We start from the raw sequence: 23,065 nt of genomic DNA on the forward strand, positions 1-23,065 counted from the left end.
CCTCCCACCCCCACACATCTACCCTGTTCCATCCCCCCAGAGTCCGTGTAACATCACCCCAGGGTGATGGGCCTGTGTCAGTGGGTCAATGTTCAAGGCAGGAGAATGATAACCCGCTGTGAGTTGAGCTCTGCTGCTCCTTAGTCTATACCATCGTCTGCGTCCTGTCTTCCTGCTGACAGCACGCTCACACCCACCACCTGCACGTGGTCTGCATCGGAGTCTCCTAATCTAGGACCACTATGCCCGGGGGCAGGGGATGGGGGGGGAGCAGAGGGCAACAGTGGGTGGGGGTGCAGGCCAGCTCGCTGTGAGGAATAACGTGATATGACCGAGGCTTTGCCTGTATCGGGTGTGAGATGGTTAAATTGGAAACATTCGAAACCCTCATTGACCCTAGGTGCAGATGGTGTGCACCCCCCCCGATCCAGCAGACCTCACTGCTGACTCCCTTCGCTGTTCCTACCTGTACCTGATGTGAATTAGCATCTGTGTGATGCTCACCAGATTGTGCCCCAGGAGCCTGTGCACTATTGCCGCCCACTGAGGTATGTGTCTCTGTGTTGGTGGAGGGTGGGGATGATAGCTGTGATGCCTCGATGGCGGCCTCCTCTGAGCTCTCATCCGAGGTGGCCTCTTGGCCGATAGGGGTGGGCGACCACAGATGGCCCAGCCCCATCGGATGGAGATCCTGCGCGAGAGTGGACATGTTGTCAGAGAGGGGGCAGGACCATTTTGTTTGACATGAACAATACACTTGACCGGTCCTTTGGTTGGAAGGGCAGTGGATCCTCACCTCTGAGGCACAGGCCAACCTCTCTGTCGGTGACTGCTCTCTCCTCGGCCAACCCCGTGATTTCCAGGGCCCGCTTCTAATAGAGGATGAGGAGTCTGATGTCCGGAATCCTGCCACACATCTGGGCCGTTTCCCACCTGTTGTGGGCCAACTTCTCCTGCGGGGACAAAGAGAGGCATTGTGCGCTGCACGGTTTGATGCATTGGCGTATCTATGGCAGGTGGTATGTGGTACTGCAATTGGTTGGGGGGGCGGTGGGATGGGAAGGTTGGGTGGGGGGGGGATAGAAGAGGGAAGGGTGGTGGCAGACGGGACCAATGCCAGGCGATGTTGTCAACTTATCCGTGCGGTCTGGTGGAGGTTGTTGGTCATCTTCCTGAACGGGACTGAGGTCTTCCTGGTCACGCTGCCTGAACTGACGGTGGCTGCCACTGCCTCCCAGGTGCATTGACAGCCCTGTGGCAGATCCTCCGACCCTGCCTTGGAGTAACATGGAGGCTCGTCTCACCTCCATAGCGTCCTGCAGCCTGGTTAGGTCAGCATTTCTGAAGTGTGGAGGAGGTCTATATGGTGGCATGTCTGTGTGCTGACTGGTGTGTGTTCAGGGGGAATGTATATGAGCAGCTCCCCTTGTTGGAGAGCTGGTGCGTCAGCCATTTCAAGCTCGTGCGGGATCATTTCTGGCACTGAGTGCTGTTAAATACGGGCTGCAGCCTTGCTGCCTCAGCCATCGAGAAGCATCCGGGGAGTCGCGTCCGATACGGCTCTTGGGAACTGTTAAATCACACCCACTATGAACTGGTCATGTTTACCGATGGGGCAAAAAATGGAGTTGTTGTGGAAGTGGATGATGCGGTTTTAATTTACAAAATTGTTGAGCCCAGTTATGCAATTTGACAGGCTTGTCAAATTAAATTGAATGCTGGCGCGTAATGAAACCATGCCGTACTTTACCATATCGCAATGTCGCGAGCTGCAGCATGTAACAAATTGCTTTTCAAGCGCATTGGGTTTTTTTTGTAGGTTGTAATTAGTGGAAAAAATTGAGTTACGCCAGGAGATTTAGGAGACTTGAGAGTAATGGCAACCTCATCACATTGTGTCTGGTCAATGTTGTGAAGTAATTAAAGCTAATGGCTTGTTAGAATACTTGCAGCCAGAGCATAATGGGACGATCAACATCTTGGTCCTATCATTGTATTGTTCAGATTTATTAAAATATATATATTAAGAAAGGTTCTACAATGTAACACTGTCACAACCATATTCGTATAACAATTACAATATATCCACCGCCCCCCCCCCCCCCCCCCCCCCCCCCAAAATCCAAACCAAAAAGAATTTTTTAAAAAAATCCTCTAAATCACCCGCCGACCCCCCAAACATCTGATGGTGACCAGACTAGCTTGCTGAAGTAAGAAATGAACGGCTGCCACCTCGAGTAGAACCCTTCTCTCTCGCCCCTTTCGAGATATAATTTGACTTTTTCTGAATGTAAGAACTCCATTAGGTCCCTAATCACGGCGTGGAACTGGGCGGGACCAAAGACTTCCATCCAAACAGAGTTTGTCTTTGGGCTATCAGTGAGGCAAAGGCAAGAGCATCAACCTTCCCCCACATTTGCTCAGGTAAATCTGACACCCCAAAGATAGTCGCCAAAAGGGCAAGGCTCGAACTCCACCCCAAGAATTCCTGACATGGTGCTGAAGAAGGAGACCCAAAAGCTCACTTAACGTACAACAAGGCCAGAACATGTGCCCATGATGCGGCAGACCCCTAGAACATTGCTCGCACCGATTATCTATTTCCGAGAAGAGCCCACTCATCTCTGCCCTGGTCAGATGTGCTCTATGAACCACCTTAAACTGAACCAGGCTGAGCCTAACGCACGAGGAGGTGGAGTTGACTCTGTGTTGAGCTTCGCTCCCCTTTCCACTTCCTCTTGACTTCATCCAGCAGTGAAGGGGAAAGTTCAGCGAGGTATATAAAATATAAAATGGAACAGGTAGGGAAAACCCAGGTGATTACTCCAGAGTACTCCGAGGAAGCTGGACCAGAATGTGAATTAACACGGCGTTAAATTTTGAAAAGATCATCAGGACGCACTGCGGAGTAATGAATGTTTAATAAAATAATTTGCCAAACACACTAATGATGCAATCAATGTCTCCTAATCATGAGTATTCATGTTCTCGGGGACATGAGAAAGTCCAGATTGACCACTTTTTCTTTGTTCCAAAATGGTCTCAATTCCTCACTGGTAGTTTAGGTAGTATTGGCAGCTTGGAGTATGGAAAACGTGGGGCTGCCCTCATTCAGTTGTGCCCAGCTCGGGGGCCTTGTCATTCAGGAGCCTCAAGTGGGAATGGAGTGCAGGTTACTTGTGCCAGTCCCACTCTCCCTCATTGACTAAAGCATGGCAGTGGGATGACGTTTAACCCTCTTGCAGTCCCCACTTCCTCTCTGGTAGACTACAGTTTGCTGTCATTCTGCCTGGCCCAGCTGTTTCTGTGAGTCAGCTTATATGAATGAAATGATCCTTATTTTTGTTCTGTCCAAAAATAGAAGTTGCTTTGTAATTTCCTGCTGTTTGGAAGCAGAATTAAAAATTGTGACCTCTTGTTCTGCAGCTACAAGTCTATCGTTGAGTTTATCGATGCTCAGTTTGAAGCCTACTTGCAGGAAGAGCTGAAGATAAAACGCACGCTACACAACTACCATGACAGTCGGATCCACGTCTGCTTGTACTTCATCGCCCCCACCGGCCATTCTTTAAAGTCCCTCGATTTGGTGACCATGAAGAAATTGGACAGCAAGGTGGGGTGTAGGACGGGAGGGGCAGCCGTGATTTTGTTTGCAGTGTAAAGTACTACAACCCTATAGGAACATTGTCACAGCATGGTTACAGCACAGGGGTCCATTCAGCCCAGCTTGTCTGTGCTGGCTTTCTGGAGGAGCAATTCACCTCGTGCCTTCTCCCCACAGCCCTACACATTCCCTTTCAGACAATAATCCAATTTCCTCTTGACTGTCTCGATTGAACCTGCCTTCACCACACTTCAGCAGTGCATTCCAGATTCCTAACCACGAGCGGTATGAAAACCTTTCTCCTCATGTCACCATCGCGTCTTTTGCCAGTTCCTATAAATCTGTGTCCTCTGGTTCTCAATCCTTCCACCAATGGGAATATTTTCTCCCTATCCTACCCAGACCCCCCCCTAGATTTCCCCTCAACCTCTTCTCCAGGGAAAGCAATCCCAAGTTCTCCAATTTATCTACATAAATGGAGTTCGCCAGCCTTGAAACCATTCTTGTGAATCTTTTCTCCACCCACTCTAATGCCTTCACACCCTCCCTAAAATGCAGTGCCCAGAACTCGATGCAACACTCATGCTGAGGCTGAACCAGTCTGTTATCTAAGTTTAACAAAGCTTCCTCGCTTATGTACTCTGTGCCCCATTAATAAAGCTTAGGACACTATGCTTTATCAACTGCTCTCTCAAACACTGCTGCTATCTTCAAGATTTATGCACATAGACACCCAATTCCTTCTTTAGAACAGTACCGTTGATTTTATTATTGTGTCTCAATGTTCTTTCTACTAAAATAAACCACTTCACACTCTGCATTAAGTCTCATATTCCGTTTGTCCACCCATTCCACCTTCCTGTCCCTGTTCTTTGAAGTTCTACGCTATCCTCCTCACAGTTCACGATACTCCATGTTTTATGTCATCAGCAAAGTTTCAAATTGCACCCTGTACACCAACATCTAAGTTATTAGTATATATATCAGGAAGAGCAGTGGTCCTAACACCGATCCTTGGGGAACTCCACTGTAAACCTTCCTTCAGACTGAAAAATAACTATTCACTGCTACTCATTGTTTCTTGTCGCCTAGACAATTTTGTATCCATATTGCTACTGTCCTTTTTAATTCCATGAGCTTTAACTTTGCTAAGAAGCCTGTTGTGTGGCACTTTATCAAAAGACTTTTCGAATTCCATGTATTGACACATTTTCTTTGTAATCTTAAACTGTACTGGAGAACTCTCTCCTTAACTATTTCCCATAATTTCAATTCCTAATATCTGTTGTTGCCATTTAACAGCCATGTAGACAGCAGGGGACACAAGATAGCGATGTTGGACCCAATGGGCCCTTGGCTCTACCAGTAGACCAGAATGTCAGCGAGCGAAGTCTAGACTTGGCTTAGTGACAGCACTTTGTGTCTCTTGGTCAGTAGTTTATAGATTCAGTCATTACCCCAGGGATTGAGCACATAATCGAGGTTGACACGGTATAGGAGTGATTCACTGTCAAAATTGTCTTTTTGGATGTTTTAAGTGAAGGTCCTGTCTGCCTGTAAAATATATAACACGGCACTTTTTGGAAGAAGAGCACTGGTGTTCTCCCCGGTGTCCTGGCCACTATTCATCCCTCATCTAATACCACCAAAAAGGATTTGTAGGATCTTGCTGTATACAAGTTAGCCAGACTTTTTCCTTAGTTTGCAACTTGTCCTCCAATAGGTACCCTGCCCTAAGAGGGTGATCATGAACTTCATTGAATTGGTCCATGACCATGCTTGGCAATGTTCCGCAGTAGTGTGTCATTGCCTTCTGGAATGTGGCTGATCAGGAAACTCTCTGGCTCTGCCTACCACTGGACGTATTGGAAGGATTTACAGGCCGATAATTCACCTGTTTGGCCAGGTTATCAACACACCTTCCGTGGCCTTCCATGTCCTGAAGTGGGGCTTGATTTGGAGCTTCTAGCCCGGGGGTGGGGACACTACTACTGGATCACGAGACCACTCCTTATTTATAACTGTGGCTACATTTCAAAAGTACTTCAGTGGCTGTAAAGCTCCTTGAGACATTGAGATTGTAAAAGGTGCTATATAAATGCAGGTTCTTTCAAACCAATCCTCTTCTATGAGCTATGGGACCCAGGTGGCCTTTACTCTTATATGCAGAAAGATGGGTTCACTGACTTACTCCTGTGACCGTGGTGAGTGGTGCTTATTAAGTGGTGTTGGCAGAGGTCTTGAGGAAAGTTTATTTGGGGAGCGGTATCTATCATTAAAGTGGCTCCGAGGAGAGAAAATTAATTAATTAAAATTTGGGTGGGGACAGAAAGTTGCTGTGTCTCGTGGTTGATTAGTCCCGTTGTTTTGTCAGATGCTAATACCTTCCTGTTTGTTCCTCTGTTCAATGTGCTGATGCCCATAATTTACATTTCTCAAGAACATCCAAACAATAACAATTTGGTTTATGTCTTGATTTCTCACTTCTTTGCCCTTGGGGTTATTTTAGTTTTCAGAAGACTAAGTCCGAGAGTTCCGTTGTTTAAAAGACTGGCCTTAAGCCTATTAATCAGAATGTTTAGAATGTAGAAAATGAAAACCAACTAAAACTTGTGTGCAGTATCCATTGGAATGAGGTTAAAAGTTTAAAGCTGCTGCTGTGAGGGTCAGGGAAGCCTATTTTCTTCTTCTTTCCAAAGCTAAATGCTTGTGTTTTTTGCAGCGATGGATATTGGTGCAGGGGAATGGAATACTATGGGTGACTCCATTCTCCCAGCAAGTAATCTCACCACTGAAATGAAATGAAATGAAAATCGCTTATTGTCACAAGTAGGCTTCAAATGAAGTTACTGCGAAAAGCCCCTAGTCGCCACATTCCGGCGCCTGTTCGGGGAGGCTGTTACGGGAATCGAACCGTGCTGCTGGCCTGCTTTGGTCTGCTTTCAAAGCCAGCGATTTAGCCCTGTGCTAAACAGCCGGGAATGTAGTTTGGACAGCTTAGGGGTACGCTCTTGGAGCCATATCTCTGACCTGTGCTCCTTGCAAGCATAGGATTGCACAATCACTCCAGCTGTCCCAATTATTATTTTCACACCCGCGTGTCGGTATTAAGCATTCCCCAGTCAGGTTCTATCTAACACCCAATTTTAGAACCGTCCTCGCTACTGCAGTGTGAAGGGGTCTGTTTCCAACGTTTGTTATCTTTTCCTGACTTCTCTGAGTGAAATCACTGCCTGGTCTAGTGCTGGGTTGAAAACTCTGCTGTGCCAGGCAATGTTAATAGTATGTCAATTATATTGTTACGGTGCACATTGTTCAAATAAGTACTCCACACACATAAGGGCTAGCTGAGGGGCTGGGTTGTGTGGGAGGAGAGCTGAGAGACAGAAAAAGTCAGTAAACTCTCCGTAAAGAAAAGTTCTGTGTCTTGGTTTTCCGACCAGCTTGGATCCTATTGACAGGCAACATCAGTCTGACTGCCCGTTAAACAATTATGACGCTCTTGAATCAATTCTACCCAAAGAATTAAACCTGGGATTTTTTGATGGTCAATTTACCTTCATGCGTACAGGCAGTACCTTACCTGCCGGGCTATGGGGAATTGTTATCAACTAGGCAATGGACAAATTAAGTGGGCGAGCTCACCAGACTCTACATCCCGGGAGCTGGCACAGATTGTCATTAGCCTTGACGCGGGAGTAGGCTGTCCCACCTCGCTTTCTCAGCCACAGAGACCTGGGGACCAGACTGGAAGGAGTTATGGGGGAAAAGACATATCTTCGTTTAGAGGGCATGCAATCCTAAAAACAAACCCTCTTTGGAGCCTTTTAATTGTCATTGTCATGATCAGGACGGTTTTACCTTTTGTTGAAATTGCAGGAATGAGAGCTTGTCCTGTATTTGGAATGCAAGCTTCTATCAAACATCTTACCGCTTCACCCCAGGACTAATTGTTCTGCTCACTTTATTCAATCCACCTACCAGTAATCAATAACTGTTGGGTTGTCAATGTTCAACCTCTGTAGTTCCAAGGACAAACTCTTCAGAACATCATTCCCCGGTGGATGTGGCATGCACAAAATAGGGGCAGGTTTAGCACCATGGGCTAAACAGCTGGCTTGTAATGCCGAACAATGGCAGCAGCGCGGGTTCAATTCCCGTACCGGGCTCCCTAAACAGGCGGCGATCGACTAGGGGCTTTTCACAGTAACTTCATTGAAGCCTACTTGTGACAATAAGCAATTATTATTTACAGTACAGAAACGGACCATTTGGCCCAACTGACCGATGCTCCACTCAAACCTTCCCCCAACCTCCTCTTCCCTTCTCCCAACCTCCTCTTCCCCAAAACCATCAGTGTCTCCTTCTGTTCCTTTCTTTCATGTGTACTAATCCAGTTTGCCCTGAACTGCATCCAGTCTATTCACCTCAACCATTCCATCTGGTGGAGAGCTCCACATTCTCTCCACTCTCAGTAGAGGGGTTTCTCTTTAATTCTCTATTGGATTTGCGATATTGGAGTTATTATATTTATAACCCTGAGTTTTGGACTGTCCACAGGTACATGATCTCTGCATGTATCCTGTTGAACCCTTCATACTTCTAAAGGCCTCAATTAGGCCACTCCTCAACGTCTATTTTCTGGATCATGGAGCTCCAGTCTGCTTAATCTTTCGCAATGGATATAACCTCGTTCACGCACAACTCTGGGCTTTGCCTGCAGACAATGGCTTCCCTACTCTCTCAGCAGATATTTACCTTCCTGCTTCTCCCATAATAATTCTTTCCTTGTTGGAGTTGAAACATACTGACGCGCTAAGCGTTCCCTGACTTTGCACTGTTGTTCTTGCCTATCTTTCTGAAATGAATCCACTCGCCCCCCAACCACCCCGCTTGATACTACTGCTCTGTGGCCCGAAATGCAAATTAATTCTACGTAAATTCTTTCATTGCCACACTTGCCGAATAACCATTGGTGTAAATTCTGTACTGGCACAACCCCCAGGAGGCTCTGTTATTCCAGTGCGGAGATGGGATCCTGTTCTGACTGCTGCTCCACCCCCCCTATTGCCCTGAAAATTTGTAACTAAGAATGTTCATCTCGCAGTTTCTACCAAACCGCGGCCACTTGTACCTCCAGCTCACCATTTCGCCCACAACGCTTCATGCCCTTGCATATGTCGGACTCAAAACTGTCGTCACCACGCATAAACCATTTAAACCCCATCCTTTCTATTTTATCCGTCAGGTCAATATCATCCCAATCATTGCCAAAGCAGATTCCATCTCCAAGAATGAGCTCCAGAAATTCAAGATCAAGATAATGAGTGAATTAGTGAGCAATGGAGTACAGATATACCAGTTCCCAACAGACGATGAGACCGTGGCAGAGATCAATGGAACAATGAATGTGAGTTTACTGAAATTTCCTCCTCCTTCCAACTTAAGCTGGTACCAGAAATTATGGTCTGCCAAATTAATGTATTGTGCTCTGACTGTAAGTTACCTACGGGACACTGTCTGGTTCAAAGGAAGAATGAGGCAGAACAGAAAGGTAGCAATGAAGTGAAGATTTGGCCAGGGCATATCAACTGGCATGTATCCAAACTAATGCCCTGTGCATTGTTTGGCAAATTATTTGCAGGGTTAGGCAGGCTAACTGGGAGGAAGTGATTTTGCAGCCAATACCTTGTATAAGAAACTTATTTTTGTCTAAGGCTGGAATTAAGCAAATTTCCAATGCTGTATCATAAATGATAAAAGTTATTGATTCATGCTATGATGTTGACTTTAAATTTGTTCAAACTTGGTATGTGGGAAATTATAATGAGGCTAGATGTATTGTGCTTCTCTAGTTGCTGGGGAACAGAGTCTCCTATACAGCATCATGCTGGAATTGTAAGTGAGCAAAGACAGGCATTGGCAGCTTCCCCTGTGCACCGGGCGCTGTCCGCTACGCTCCCCGGATCCCAGTGAGCCGGGCGCTGTCCGCTACCCTTCCCGGATCCCAGTGAGCCGGGCGCTGTCCGCTACCCTCCCTGGATACCAGTGAGCTGGGCGCTGTCCGCTACCCTCCCCGGATACCAGTGAGCTGGGCGCTGTCCGCTACCCTCCCCGGATACCAGTGAGCTGGGCGCTGTCCGCTACCCTCCCCGGATCCCAGTGAGCCGGGCGCTGTCCGCTACCCTCCCTGGATCCCAGTGAGCTGGGCGCTGTCCGCTACCCTCCCCGGATCCCAGTGAGCTGGGCGCTGTCCGCTACCCTCCCCGGATACCAGTGAGCTGGGCGCTGTCCGCTATCCTCCCTGGATCCCAGTGAGCCGGGCGTTGTCCGCTACCCTCCCCGGATCCCAGTGAGCTGGGCGCTGTCCGCTACCCTCCCCGGATACCAGTGAGCTGGGCGCTGTCCGCTACCCTCCCCGGATACCAGTGAGCCGGGCGCTGTCCGCTACCCTCCCCGGATCCCAGTGAGACGGGCGCTGTCCGCTACCCTCCCCGGATCCCAGTGAGCCGGCGCTGTCCGCTACCCTCCCCGGATCCCAGTGAGCCGGCGCTGTCCGCTACCCTCCCCGGATACCAGTGAGCTGGGCGCTGTCCGCTTTCCTCTCCGCATCGCAGTGAGCTGGGAGCAGGCCATTGTTCCTGTGGCAATGGTGACGAGGCAGTGTTTAGGTCGTATGCTTGTCCCGGGGTTTTGCAATTTGTGCTGCTAAGTTAATCTGCTTTCTCTCTGTGTTGCATGATGGTGCGGTTTGCAACCCCTGGTCATATGCCAGTCCTGTCACAGGTCACCTCCAAGTGTGTTGCTGAGGGGGCGTGGTGCCTTGTAACTCAAGATATTCCAATTACTGTGCACCTTGTTACTCCTTTTTCTCTTTCTCCTCTCTCGTGCCACTCCCCCTCCCCCCCGCTCTCTCTCGTGCCACACCCCCTCCCTCTCCTGCTCCTCCTCCTCTCTCCTCCCATCAGAATTTCTGGTGTTCTGTTCAGCGCCCCCTTAATCTTCATACCTGTTTTCTCAACTTTAGATATTTGTCTGCAGCAAAGCATTCTTTTTTCTTTTTGTTTTTTTCAAATTTAGAGTACCCAATTATTTTTTCCAATTTAGCGTGGCCAACCCTCGTACCCTGCACATCTTTTTGGGATTGTTGTGGGTGAGACCCACGCAGACACGGGGAGAATGTGCAGACTCCACACGGACAATGACACGGGGCCGGGATCGAACCCGGGTCCTCAGCGCTGTGCGGCAGCAGTGATGACCACTGTGTCACCCCTTGCAGTCAAGAATTCTTGATGCATGTTGTGATTATTCAGAGGGGAAATTCAGCTTGCAAAAAGTCTAATAAAGAAGTGTGAATCTGCAATCATTTTATTGTACTCCTATTGTGCCTGCTGTAGTTAAATCGTATTTAGAAGCATTTCTTGTGAAAGCTCAATGCCTCGCCTCCAGCCCCAAGCTGTCGCTGCAAAGTCAGTTAAACGTGCCCTCAAGTGGCAAAGGTGATGTTTGAGCTGAATCCATCCAGCTGTGTGTGGGAGGATATATTCTTTCTTTTTTAAAAAAAATATATTTTCTTCAAAATTTTTGGCCAACCATAACAGTACATTGTGTATCTTTTACACAGTAATATAACAATATAAATAACAATGGCCAGTTTTTTTAAACAAGAAATAAATAATATATAAACAACATCAAAATTAAAAAACAAAACTAAATGGCCTTGTCCCAAATAAATACTCTCCAAAAATACAATTCAGCAGTCCAGTATACAGTTACCTATAACAACAACCTATACATATTATACTTATACACTAACATCCCTGAGAGTTCTTCTGGTCCCCCCCCTGGGTTGCTGCTGCTGTCTTCTTCTTTTCCATTCCCTCTATCTTTCTGTGAGGTATTCGACGAACGGTTGCCACCGCCTGGTGAACCCTTGAGCCGATCCACTTAGGACGAACTTAATCCGTTCCAGCTTTATAAACCCTGCCATGTCATTTATCCAGGTCTCCACCCCTGGGGGCTTGGCTTCCTTCCACATCAACAGTATCCTGCGCCGGGCTACTAGGGACGCAAAGGCCAAAACATCAGCCTCTTTCACCTCCTGCACTCCCGGCTCTTCTGCAACCCCGAATATAGCCAACCCCCAGCTTGGTTCGACCTGGACCCCCACCACCTTCGAAAGCACCTTTGTCACCCCCACCCAAAACCCCTGTAGTGCCGGACATGACCAGAACATGTGGGTGTGATTCGCTGGGCTTCTCGAGCATCTCGCACACCTATCCTCTACTCCAAAAAATTTACTGAGCCGTGCTCCTGTCATATGCGCCCTGTGTAACACCTTAAATTGTATCAGGCTTAGCCTGGCACACGAGGACGATGAGTTTACCCTACTTAGGGCATCAGCCCACAGCCCCTCCTCAATCTCCTCCCCCAGCTCCTCTTCCCATTTCCCTTTCAGCTCATCTACCATGATCTCCCCCTCGCCCCTCATTTCCCTATATATGTCTGATACCTTACCATCCCCCACCCATGTCTTTGAGATCACTCTGTCCTGCACCTCCTGCGTCGGGAGCTGCGGGAATTCCCTCACCTGTTGCCTCGCAAAAGCCCTCAGTTGCATATACCGGAATGCATTCCCCTGGGGCAACCCATATTTTTCGGTCAGCGCTCCCAGACTTGCAAACGTCCCATCTACAAACAGATCTCTCAATTGTGTTATTCCTGCTCTTTGCCATGTTCCAAATCCCCCATCCATTCTCCCCGGAGCAAACCTATGGTTATTTCTTATCGGGGACCACACCGAGGCTCCCGTCTTTCCCCTATGCCGTCTCCACTGCCCCCAAATTTTCAGAGTAGCCACCACCACCGGGCTTGTGGTGTATTTCTTCGGTGAGAACGGCAACGGTGCCGTCACCATAGCTTGTAGGCTAGTCCCCCTGCAGGACGCCCTCTCATAGAACATAGAACATAGAAAATACAGCACAGAACAGGCCCTTCGGCCCACGATGTTGTGCCGAACCTTTGTCCTAGATTAATCATAGATTATCATTGAATTTACAGTGCAGAAGGAGGCCATTCGGCCCTTTGAGTCTGCACCAGCTCTTGGAAAGAGCACCATACCCAAACTCAACACCTCCACCCAACACCAAGGGCAATTTGGACATTAAGGGCAATTTATCATTGGCCAATTCACCTAACCCGCACATCTTTGGACTGTGGGAGGAAACCGGAGCACCCGGAGGAAACCCACGCAGACACGGGGAGGACGTGCAGACTCCGCACAGACAATGACCCAAGCCGGAATCGAACCTGGGACCATGGAGCTGTGAAGCAATTGTGCTATCCACAATGCTACCGTGCTGCCCTTAAGAACAAATAAATCTACACTATATCATTTTACCGTCATCCATGTACCTATCCAATAGCTGCTTGAAGGTCCCTAATGTTTCCGACTCAACTACTTCCACAGGCAGTGCATTCCATGCCCCCACTACTCTCTGGGTAAAGAACCTACCTCTGATATCCCTCCTATATCTTCCACCTTTCACCTTAAATGTATGTCCCCTTGTAATGGTGTGTTCCACCCGGGGAAAAAGTCTCTGACTGTCTACTCTATCTATTTTTCTGATCATCTTATAAACCTCTATCAAGTCGCCCCTCATCCTTCTCCGCTCTAATGAGAAAAGGCCTAGCACCCTCAACCTTTCCTCGTAAGACCTACTCTCCATTCCAGGCAACATCCTGGTAAATCTTCTTTGCACCTTTTCCAGAGCTTCCACATCCTTCCTAAAATGAGGCGACCAGAACTGTACACAGTACTCCAAATGTGGCCTTACCAAAGTTTTGTACAGCTGCATCATCACCTCACGGCTCTTAAATTCAATCCCTCTGTTAATGAACGCAAGCACACCATAGGCCTTCTTCACAGCTCTATCCACTTGAGTGGCAACTTTCAAAGATGTATGAACATAGACCCCAAGATCTCTCTGCTCCTCCACATTGCCAAGAACTCTACCGTTAACCCTAGATTCCGCATTCATATTTGTCCTTCCAAAATGGACAACCTCACACTTTTCAGGGTTAAACTCCATCTGCCACTTCTCAGCCCAGCTCTGCATCCTATCTATGTCTCTTTGCAGCCGACAACAGCCCTCCTTACTATCCACAACTCCACCAATCTTCGTATCGTCTGCAAATTTACTGACCCACCCTTCAACTCCCTCATCCAAGTCATTAATGAAAATCACAAACAGCAGAGGACCCAGAACTGATCCCTGCGGTACGCCACTGGTAACTCTCCAATCTCTTCCACGCCGCTCCCTCCTCTTCTCCCATCCACTTACATACCATTGAGATATTGGCGGCCCAGTAGTACTCACTTAGGCTCGGTAGTGCCAGCCCCCCCCCTATCCCTACTACGCTGCAAAAATCCCTTCCTCACTCTCGGGGTCTTCCCGGCCCACACACAACTCATGATACTCTTCTCAATCCTTTTGAAAAAAGCCTTCGTGATCACCACCGGGAGGCACTGAAACACAAAGAGGAATCTCGGGAGGACCACCATTTTAACCGCCTGCACCCTCCCTGCCAGTGACAGGGATACCATGTCCCATCTCTTGAAGTCCTCCTCCATCTGTTCCACCAACCGCGTTAAATTTAACCTATGCAATGTCCCCCAATTCTTGGCTATCTGGATCCCCAAGTAGCGAAAGTCCCTTGTTACCTTCCTCAGCGGAAGTCCTCTATTTCTCTGCTCTGCTCCCCTGGATGCACCACAAACAACTCACTTTTCCCCATGTTCAGTTTATATCCTGAAAATTCTCCAAACTCCCCAAGTATCCGCATTATCTCTGGCATCCCCTCCGCTGGGTCCGCCACATACAACAACAAATCGTCCGCATACAGAGATACCCGGTGTTCTTCTCCTCCCCTGAGTACTCCCCTCCACTTCCTGGAGCCCCTCAATGCTATTGCCAGGGGCTCCATCGCCAGTGCAAACAATAATGGGGACAGGACATCCCTGCCTCGTCCCTCTATGGAGCCAAAAATACGCAGACCCCCGTCCATTCGTGACCACGCTCTCCATCGGGGCCCTATACAGCAGCTGTACCCATCTAATATACTCATCTCCAAAGCCAAATCTCCTCAACACCTCCCACAAATAATCCCACTCCACTCTATCAAATGCTTTCTCGGCATCCATCGCCACCACTATCTCCGCTTCCCCCTCTGGTGGGGGCATCATCATTACCCCTAGCAGCCTTCGTATATTTGTATTTAGCTGTCTCCCCTTCACAAACCCAGTTTGGTCCTCATGGACCACCCCCGGGACACAATCCTCTATCCTCATTGCCATTACCTTGGCCAGAATCTTAGCGCCTACGTTCAGGAGGGAAATAGGCCTAGAGGACCCGCATTGCAGCGGGTCTTTTTCCTTCTTTAGGAGAAGCGATATCGTTGCCTCTGACATAGTCGGGGGGCAGCTGTCCCCTTTCCCTCGCCTCATTAAAGGTTCTCATCAGTAGCGGGGCGAGCAAGTCCACATATTTCCTGTAAAATTCAACTGGGAATCCATCCGGTCCCGGGGCCTTCCCCACCTGCATGCTCCTAATTCCTTTCACTACTTCCTTCATTTCGATCTGTGCTCCCAGTCCCACCCTCTCCTGCTCCTCCACCTTAGGAAATTCCAGCTGGTTCAGAAAATACATCATTCTCTCCTTCCCATCCGGGGGCTGAGCTTCATATAATCTTTCATAGAATGCCTTGAACACTCCACTCTCTCCGCTCCCCGCTCCATCTCTCCCTCCTCATCCCTCACTCCCCCTATTTCCCTCGCTGCTCCCCTTTTCCTCAATTGGTGGGCCAGCAACCTGCTCGCCTTCTCCCCATATTCGTACTGTACACCCTGTGCCTTCCTCCACTGTGCCTCTGCAGTACCCGTTGTCAGCAAATCAAATTCTACGTGTAGCCTTTGCCTTTCCCTGTACAGTCCCTCCTCCGGTGCCTCCGCATATTGCCTGTCCACCCTCAGAAGTTCTTGCAGCAACCGCTCCCATTCCCTACTCTCCTGCTTTCCTTTATGTGCCCTGATTGAAAGCAGCTCCCCTCTAACCACTGCCTTCAGCGCCTCCCAGACCACTCCCACCTGGACTTCCCCATTATCATTGAGTTCCAAGTACTTTTCAGTACACCCCCTCACCCTTAGACACACCCCCTCATCCGCCATTAGTCCCATGTCCATTCTCCAGGGTGGACGCCGTTCTTTTTCCTCCCCTATCTCCAAGTCCACCCAGTGTGGAGCGTGATCCGAAATAGCTATCGCCGTATACTCCGTCCCCCTCACCTTCGGGATCAACGCCCTTCCCAAAACAAAAAAGTCTATGCGCGAATAAACTTTGTGGACATAGGAGAAAAACGAAAACTCCTTGCTCCTAGGTCTGCTAAATCTCCATGGGTCTACTCCTCCCATCTGCTCCATAAAGTCTTTAAGCACCTTGGCTGCTGCCGGCCTCCTTCCAGTCCTGGACCTCGATCTGTCCAGCCCTGGTTCCAGCACCGTATTAAAATCTCCCCCCATTACCAACTTCCCCACCTCTAGGTCCGGGATACGTCCTAACATGCGCCTCATAAAGTTGGCATCATCCCAGTTCGGGGCATATACGTTCACCAAGACCACCGCCTCCCCCTGTAATTTGCCACTCACCATCACGTATCTGCCGCCACTATGGTCTTTGCCTCAAACATTACCCGCTTCCCCACTAGTATAGCCACCCTCCTGTTTTTCGCATCTAGCCCCGAATGAAACACCTGCCCCACCCATCCTTTGCATAGTCTAACCTGGTCTATCAGTTTCAAATGCGTCTCCTGTAACATAACCACATCTGCCTTAAGTTTCTTAAGGTGTGCGAGTACCCGTGCCCTCTTTATCGGCCCGTTCAGCCCTCTCACATTCCACGTGATCAGCCGGGTTGGGGGGCTCTTTACCCCCCCCCCCCCCCCCATGTCGATTAGCCATCCCCTTTTATCCAGCTCCTCACCCAGTTCCCACGCAGCTGTGTCCCCCCCCCCCCCCCCCCCCCCCCAGGCGGTGCCCTCCCACCCCGCCCACCCCACCCCATACCAGCTCCCCCTTCTCCCCAGCAGCAGCAACCCAGTAAATCCCCCCTCCCACCCCCCCACCCCCCGCTAGATCCCCCACTAGCGTAGTTACACCCCCCACGTTGCTCCCAGAAGTCAGCAAACTCTGGTCGACCTCGGCTTCCCCCCGTGACCTCGGCTCGCACCTTGCGACGCCCCCTCCTTCCTGCTTCCCTATTCCCGCCATAATTATCATAGCGCGGGAACAAAGCCCGCGCTTCCCTTTTGGCCCCGCCCCCAATGGCCAACGCCCCCAGCTCCTCCACCTCCTTTCCTCCCTCCCCCACAACCTGTGGAAGAGAGAAAAGTTTCCGGGTCGCAGGATTAACAACATAAAAATCATCTCTTCCCCCCTTTTTCCCCCCTCTTCGCCCCCCATATTCGCCCCACCATTTTGTCTCAAACGTTCTTTTTTAATAACCCGCTTATTCCAATTTCTCTTCAACAATAAATGCCCACGCCTCATCCGCCGTTTCAAAGTAGTGGTGCTTCCCTTGATATGTGACCCACAGTCTTGCCGGCTGCAGCATTCCAAATTTAATCTTCTTTTTATGAAGCACCGCCTTGGCCCGATTAAAGCTCGCCCTCCTTCTCGCCACCTCCGCACTCCAGTCTTGATATACGCGGATCACCGCGTTCTCCCACCTACTGCTCCGAGTTTTCTTTGCCCATCTGAGGACCATCTCTCTGTCCTTAAAACGGAGGAATCTCACCACTATGGCTCTGGGAATTTCTCCTGCTCTCGGTCCTCGCGCCATCACTCGGTATGCTCCCTCCACCTCCAACGGACCCGTCGGGGCCTCCGCTCCCATTAACAAGTGCAGCATCGTGCTCACATATGCCCCGACGTCCGCCCCTTCTGCACCTTCAGGAAGAGCAAGAATACTTAAATTCTTCCTCCTCGCATTATTCTCCAGCACCTCCAGCCTTTCCACACATCGTTTATGGTGTGCCTCGTGCATCTCCGTCTTCACCACCAGGCCCTGTATATCGTCCTCCTTCTCGGCAGCCTTTGCCTTCACGACCCGAAGCTCCCGCTCCTGGGTCTTTTGCTCATCTTTTAACCCTTCAATCGCCTGTAATACCGGGGCCAACAGCTCCTTCTTCATCTCCTTTTTAAGCTCTTCCACGCAGCGTTTCAAAAACTCGTGTTGTTCAGGGCCCCATATTAAACTGCCACCTTCCGACGCCATCTTGGTTGTTGCTTGCCTTCCTTGCCGCTGCTCTAAAGGATCCACCGCAATCCGGCCACTTTCCTCTCCTTTTTCCATCCGTATCCAGGGGGGATTCCCTTCTGGTTTACCGCACAGTACTTTTAGCCGTTAAAATTGCCGTTGGGGCTCTTATTAAGAGCCCAAAAGTCCGTTCCACCGGGAGCTGCCGAAACGTGCGACTTAGCTGGTCATCGCCGCACCCGGAAGCCCCGGATATATTCTTTCTGACACTACATCAGTAATGTACGAATATCATGCTGCACAAACTTGGAAGCTGTGACTGCAGGATAGGGGCCATTCTCTCCCTTCGGTAACTCTTTCATTTTAGGTGGTGTAAATTAACTGCACTGTAATTGCAGGGGTTTAGGTTTTTAACATGTTCTTCCCAGAACGTTGCAGTGTCTCTGATTCACACTCTACAGCATTGTTCCTATTTTGTGATTGTTCCATTCTGATCCCGCATGCTTAACGGTCAGAAACCTTTGAAGCAGGTTAGACAAGTTGAAAAGTCTGTTTGTTTTAATAAAGCACTTTGTTTCCATGTGATGTGAGCATATTTGTGAGCGAGACCAGTATTTGTTGCTCATTCCCAATTGTCCTCGAGATGAAGGTGATGCACTGAGGAGGATGCCCGATTTTATAAATAGAGAGGGTGTGTGGTTTATTCTTGTTGTGGGATTCTTACGTGGCGGTCGTGGGTCTGGAGTTATACTGAACCTTTATAAATAATTGGTTAACCCTTTGTTGGAGTATCGTGTCCAATTCCGGGCAACACAATATAGGAATGTTGTCGACGCCCTCCAAAAGAGATTCACCAAAGCGCTATCCGGGATACAGGTCTTCAGTTATGTGAGGAGATTATGTGAGGAGATTCCCACTGAAACTCACACCTCCATTAAATTTCCCAATGATGAAGGCTTTTGATAGAGTAGATAGAGAGAAAGTCAGTCACCGGGTGAGGTGGAAAAATTCTTTACCCTGCAGTTCATGATCTGGAAGGGACTGCCGAAAAGGTGCAGTTGGAGCAGATTCAAAAATAACTTCCAAGAGGAATTGAACATATAATAAAAGGGGAAATCCTGCCACGCTTGTGGCGAAAGAACGGGAGACGTGGGTCTCATCGGAAAGCTCTTTCTGGCACGACTGACTAGCTGTATTATTTAAAATTAAAGCCAATAGGATTTGTGTTGTGAATTATTTTAATCAGTGCAATTAATACAGCCACTTCTATCGATTTATGCATTTCAGGCACACTTGCCATTTGCTGTTGTTGGGAGCACAGAGGAAATAAAGATTGGGAACAAAATGATGAAGGCACGCCAGTACCCCTGGGGCACAGTGCAGGGTAAGCTGGTTTTGTAGCATGTGGCAAAATGATGGCAGGGGTCTTCGGCAACTGCTAACAGTGATGTTGCTTTAAAAATGTCTTCTCCAATTCAGGGGCAATTTAGCATGGCCAATCCACCTGCCCTGCGCATCTTTGGGTTGTGGGGGTGAGACCCACGCAGACATGGGGAGAATGTGCAAACTCCACACGGACAGTGACCCGGGGCCGGGATTGAACCCGGGTCCTTGGCGCCGGGAGACAGCAGTGCTAACCACTGCGTCACTGTGTAGCCTCTTGCTTAAAATTGATCAATTACTTCATTTCTTTTTGCTTCCGACCAGTAATAGATGTTGAAGGTCTTTCCTTAATGTCCAGCTCATTGCAGTGCAATCGAACCGCCATTCAGAGGAAAAAGCCTTTTGAGCCCATTTTCTCCTTTTTATTTATTTTTGTGCTTCCTATGGATTAAAAAAAAAAAAAAATTATTTTTTGAAATTTTATATTTAAAACCGATTTGTAACATTACAGAGAATAAAAAGGCCCTGTGCAAAGAGCCTTAACATAGTGAAAACGAACAGAACAGTGGGAAAGAATAAACATGCTAATAAGGCACTTCCCCAATCAGCTCTGTTTGCCCATGCCACACGTGTTCAACTAAACTAACGTGGCTCTAAACCCCCCCCCCCCCCCGCCTCGGGTGCTGCTGTCGGTTTCCTGCGCTGTTCCCTGAGAGTCTGCAAGCGACTTTCTCCCCCGGGGGAATCCATGGTCACCCTCCCTTGCCCACTTAAGTCTCCTCTGCTCTACTTCTCAGCTCCAGGGTCCCAGACCTGCCAGGTCAGCCCTGGTGCCCCCTGACCTATGCTAGCTACGCTGACCCCTGCCCTTGGCGCCTGACTGTCTCCTGCTCGGGCCCTCCCCACACACACCAAGGAACCATTAACCGGATTGTATCTCATCGTCCCCTTTCAAGTCCCTTAACCAGCCCCTAGCCCATCCCCCTCTCCGAGAACCCGATTTCCTGCCAAAAGGTACCAAGAGAAGGGCCCCCTTTGCAGGCCCCCCCCCCCCCCCTCCCCCTCGTTGCAATCTCCCAAAAACACACTAAACAGTGCGCCCTCCAGCCCCTGCTCTCTGTCCAGGCTGAAAATAATCTTGGATAAAACATTACAGTACAGGATAATTTAACAGACCACTGCCACACAACAGCTCTGCGAGCCCAGAGTCCTTTAGTTCAAGTCCAGCTTCTTTTCATAAAAGTCCATTCCTAGTCAGAGCAAGTTAGGTTAACAGACCGCCGCCACTGCACAGCACTGAAAAAACGATGTGCCCGTTAGTTCAAGTCCAGCTTATCTTTAATGAAAGTCCAAACCTGTTCTGGCATCTCAAAGTAGTAGTGGAGTTCCTCAAACGTAACCCAAAGCTTCGCAGGATACAGCATTCCAAACCTCACCACCTTTTTGTAGGGGGCTGCCTTTACCTTGATGAATCCTGCACGCCTCTTGGCCAGCTCCATTCCCAAGTCCTGGTAAATGCGCACCTCGCAATTCTCCCATCTGCTGCTCCTCTCCGCCTTGGCCCATCGCAGCACACATTCCCTGTCAGCAAGCCGGTGAAAGCGGACCACCAAGGCCCTCGGTCGGTCGCCCGTCCTGGGCTTCCTTGCGGGGGCTCTATGCGCCCCATCCATCTCCAGGGGTCGAAGGAAGGCCTCCAATCCCATCAGCGCCTCGAACATACCCTTCACGTATGCACTCACATCCGATCCCTCGCAGCCCTCGGGGAGGCCAACGATCCTCAAATTCTGCCTTCTGGCTCTGTTCCCCAGCTCTTCAAGCTGCTCCTGCATCCTCCTCTGGCGGCCGTTCAACTCCTCCACCTCATGCTCCAGCTCCATTACTGTGTCCGCCTGGCTGGAGAGCTTCACCTCGACCTCCCTGAGCGCCTTCTCTTGGACCGCCTGTGTCTCGACCATTCGGTCCATTACCGCTCTCATCGGGTCCAGCGTGTGTCCCTCTTCAGTTCGGCGAAGCAATTCCTGAAGAACTCCATCTGTTGCTCCCTTGGCCAGTGAGCCTCCGCTTCCTGGTCCCTGCCGTCCACCATGCTTCGCTGCTCGGTCTGGGGTCCCCGCTTCGACCCTTGCCGCTCCACTCGACCACTTCTGGTCCAGCTGTCCATACCCCGGGAGGGAAGCCTCTTCCCTATCGTCTCCTCCACCGATTCAGGTCACCAGGTCCCGAAAAAGTCCGTTGAGAAAGGTCCGTTTGCCCATCGCGGGCGAGAGCGATCCGACCTGCGATCTGCTTCCTCGAGGGTGCCACCGGAAGTCCTTCCTACGTATTTATGATAATGGTCCAACGAGATGCTGTTTTACAATGTGTTATGTCAGCCTGGGCTAGTGCGCAGTCAATTCCAACCCCATGTGCCCAGAGTTGCAACACCAATGAATTAACCATTAAATTGTATTAAAATTCCCAAAGTCTCCAGCTCTCGGCGGCCAGATAATTACAGTCACCAGGTTTGTAAGTTGAAACACAATTGCTGTTTATTTATACTAAGAACTATCATGAAATATGCAGTAAATGCAACTGGATAACGACAAGTTAATACCTACTACCCCCCGTAACTGTCCCACCCTCTACCTATACACACAAGAAAGGGGTAAAAATGATGAGCATGAAGGTCAAAAGATGAGTCTTTGTTTCAAAAGGGTGGTCCTTTAACACGCTTTCCTCACAGAACACTTACTGATCAAAGTCTCCGGTTTATAGCTGGTAATAATCTTCCTTGCAGAGTCGTTCATTCAGGGTCCCTGCAGGTTATATAATTCAGTTCTTACAGGCATCAGGCCTTCTAGAGACACTTTATTTCTTAACAAACTGGGCCTTCAGCTCGTGGTTTGATCTCAGTCATTTGTAGTCTCAAGGAAACGACACCCAGACTTGCTGGAGAGAGAGTCAGCCCTCACAGTGGCCTTCTCGAGTGGTTTAGTCAGATCTTTTCTGGAGAGAGTTAGTTAGATCCCTCCATCCATGCTGCAGAATCAAAAGTGGAACCTTGTGACTTTGAACAAATTCCGTGGGATCAGATCCAATCACTATCTGTTACCGGGCCGAACACAGCCTTTTGGGCTCGTTCATTGGCCACCAGGGAAATCAATTAAACTGAGTCATCACTGACACTGGCTAGTCTGCAATCACCAGTCTAAAACTGCACAGCATAGAACATACAGTGCAGAAGGAGGCCATTCGGGCCATCAAGTCTGCACCGACCCACTTAAGCCCTCACTTCCACCCTATCCCCATAACCCAATAACGCTCCTGACCTTTTTGGTCACTAAGGGCAATTTATCATGGCCAATCCACCTAATCTGCACATCTTTGGTCTGTGGGAGGAAACCGGAGCACCCGGAGGAAACCCACGCAGACACTGGGAGAACGTGCAGACGCCGCACAGACAGTGATCCAGCAGGGAATCGAACCTGGGACCCTGGAGCTGTGAAGCCACAGTGCTGTCCACTGTGCGACCGTGCTGCCCAACCCAGCCTTCTGGATTTCCTCTGTTCGAATTAAAGGCACAGTCCACTACTTCCTTCTGCTTGAATTAAAGATGCAGGCTGTCTTAAAGACGCACGTCCATAAATCATCCATGAATCAAAAATGTAATGGCAAAATAACTGAAAGAGGAAATAAGGGAATAAGCAGGTAGACCCTTGCATGTGTGACTGGGGCATTCTTGCAGGACGCCTGTATGACACTCTTGGGAAGGGCTTGCCATTTG

General features: G+C 49.3%; 1 protein-coding gene across 4 annotated transcripts in view; it reads left to right on the plus strand.

Annotated features, from left to right (window-relative positions):
- The window catches only part of LOC140421261 (septin-6), a 97,231-nt gene that overhangs the window by 57,560 nt on the left and 16,606 nt on the right, over nt 1-23,065 (plus strand). For all 4 annotated transcript variants that reach the window (XM_072505846.1, XM_072505847.1, XM_072505845.1 and 1 more), the window contains exons 4-6: nt 3,427-3,613; nt 8,853-9,014; nt 19,204-19,300. In XM_072505846.1, the coding sequence (XP_072361947.1) occupies nt 3,427-3,613; nt 8,853-9,014; nt 19,204-19,300 (446 nt within the window). The remainder of the gene's footprint in view (nt 1-3,426; nt 3,614-8,852; nt 9,015-19,203; nt 19,301-23,065) is intronic.

Source organism: Scyliorhinus torazame, chromosome 5 (assembly GCF_047496885.1).
Source record: "Scyliorhinus torazame isolate Kashiwa2021f chromosome 5, sScyTor2.1, whole genome shotgun sequence".
NCBI lineage: Eukaryota > Metazoa > Chordata > Chondrichthyes > Carcharhiniformes > Scyliorhinidae > Scyliorhinus > Scyliorhinus torazame.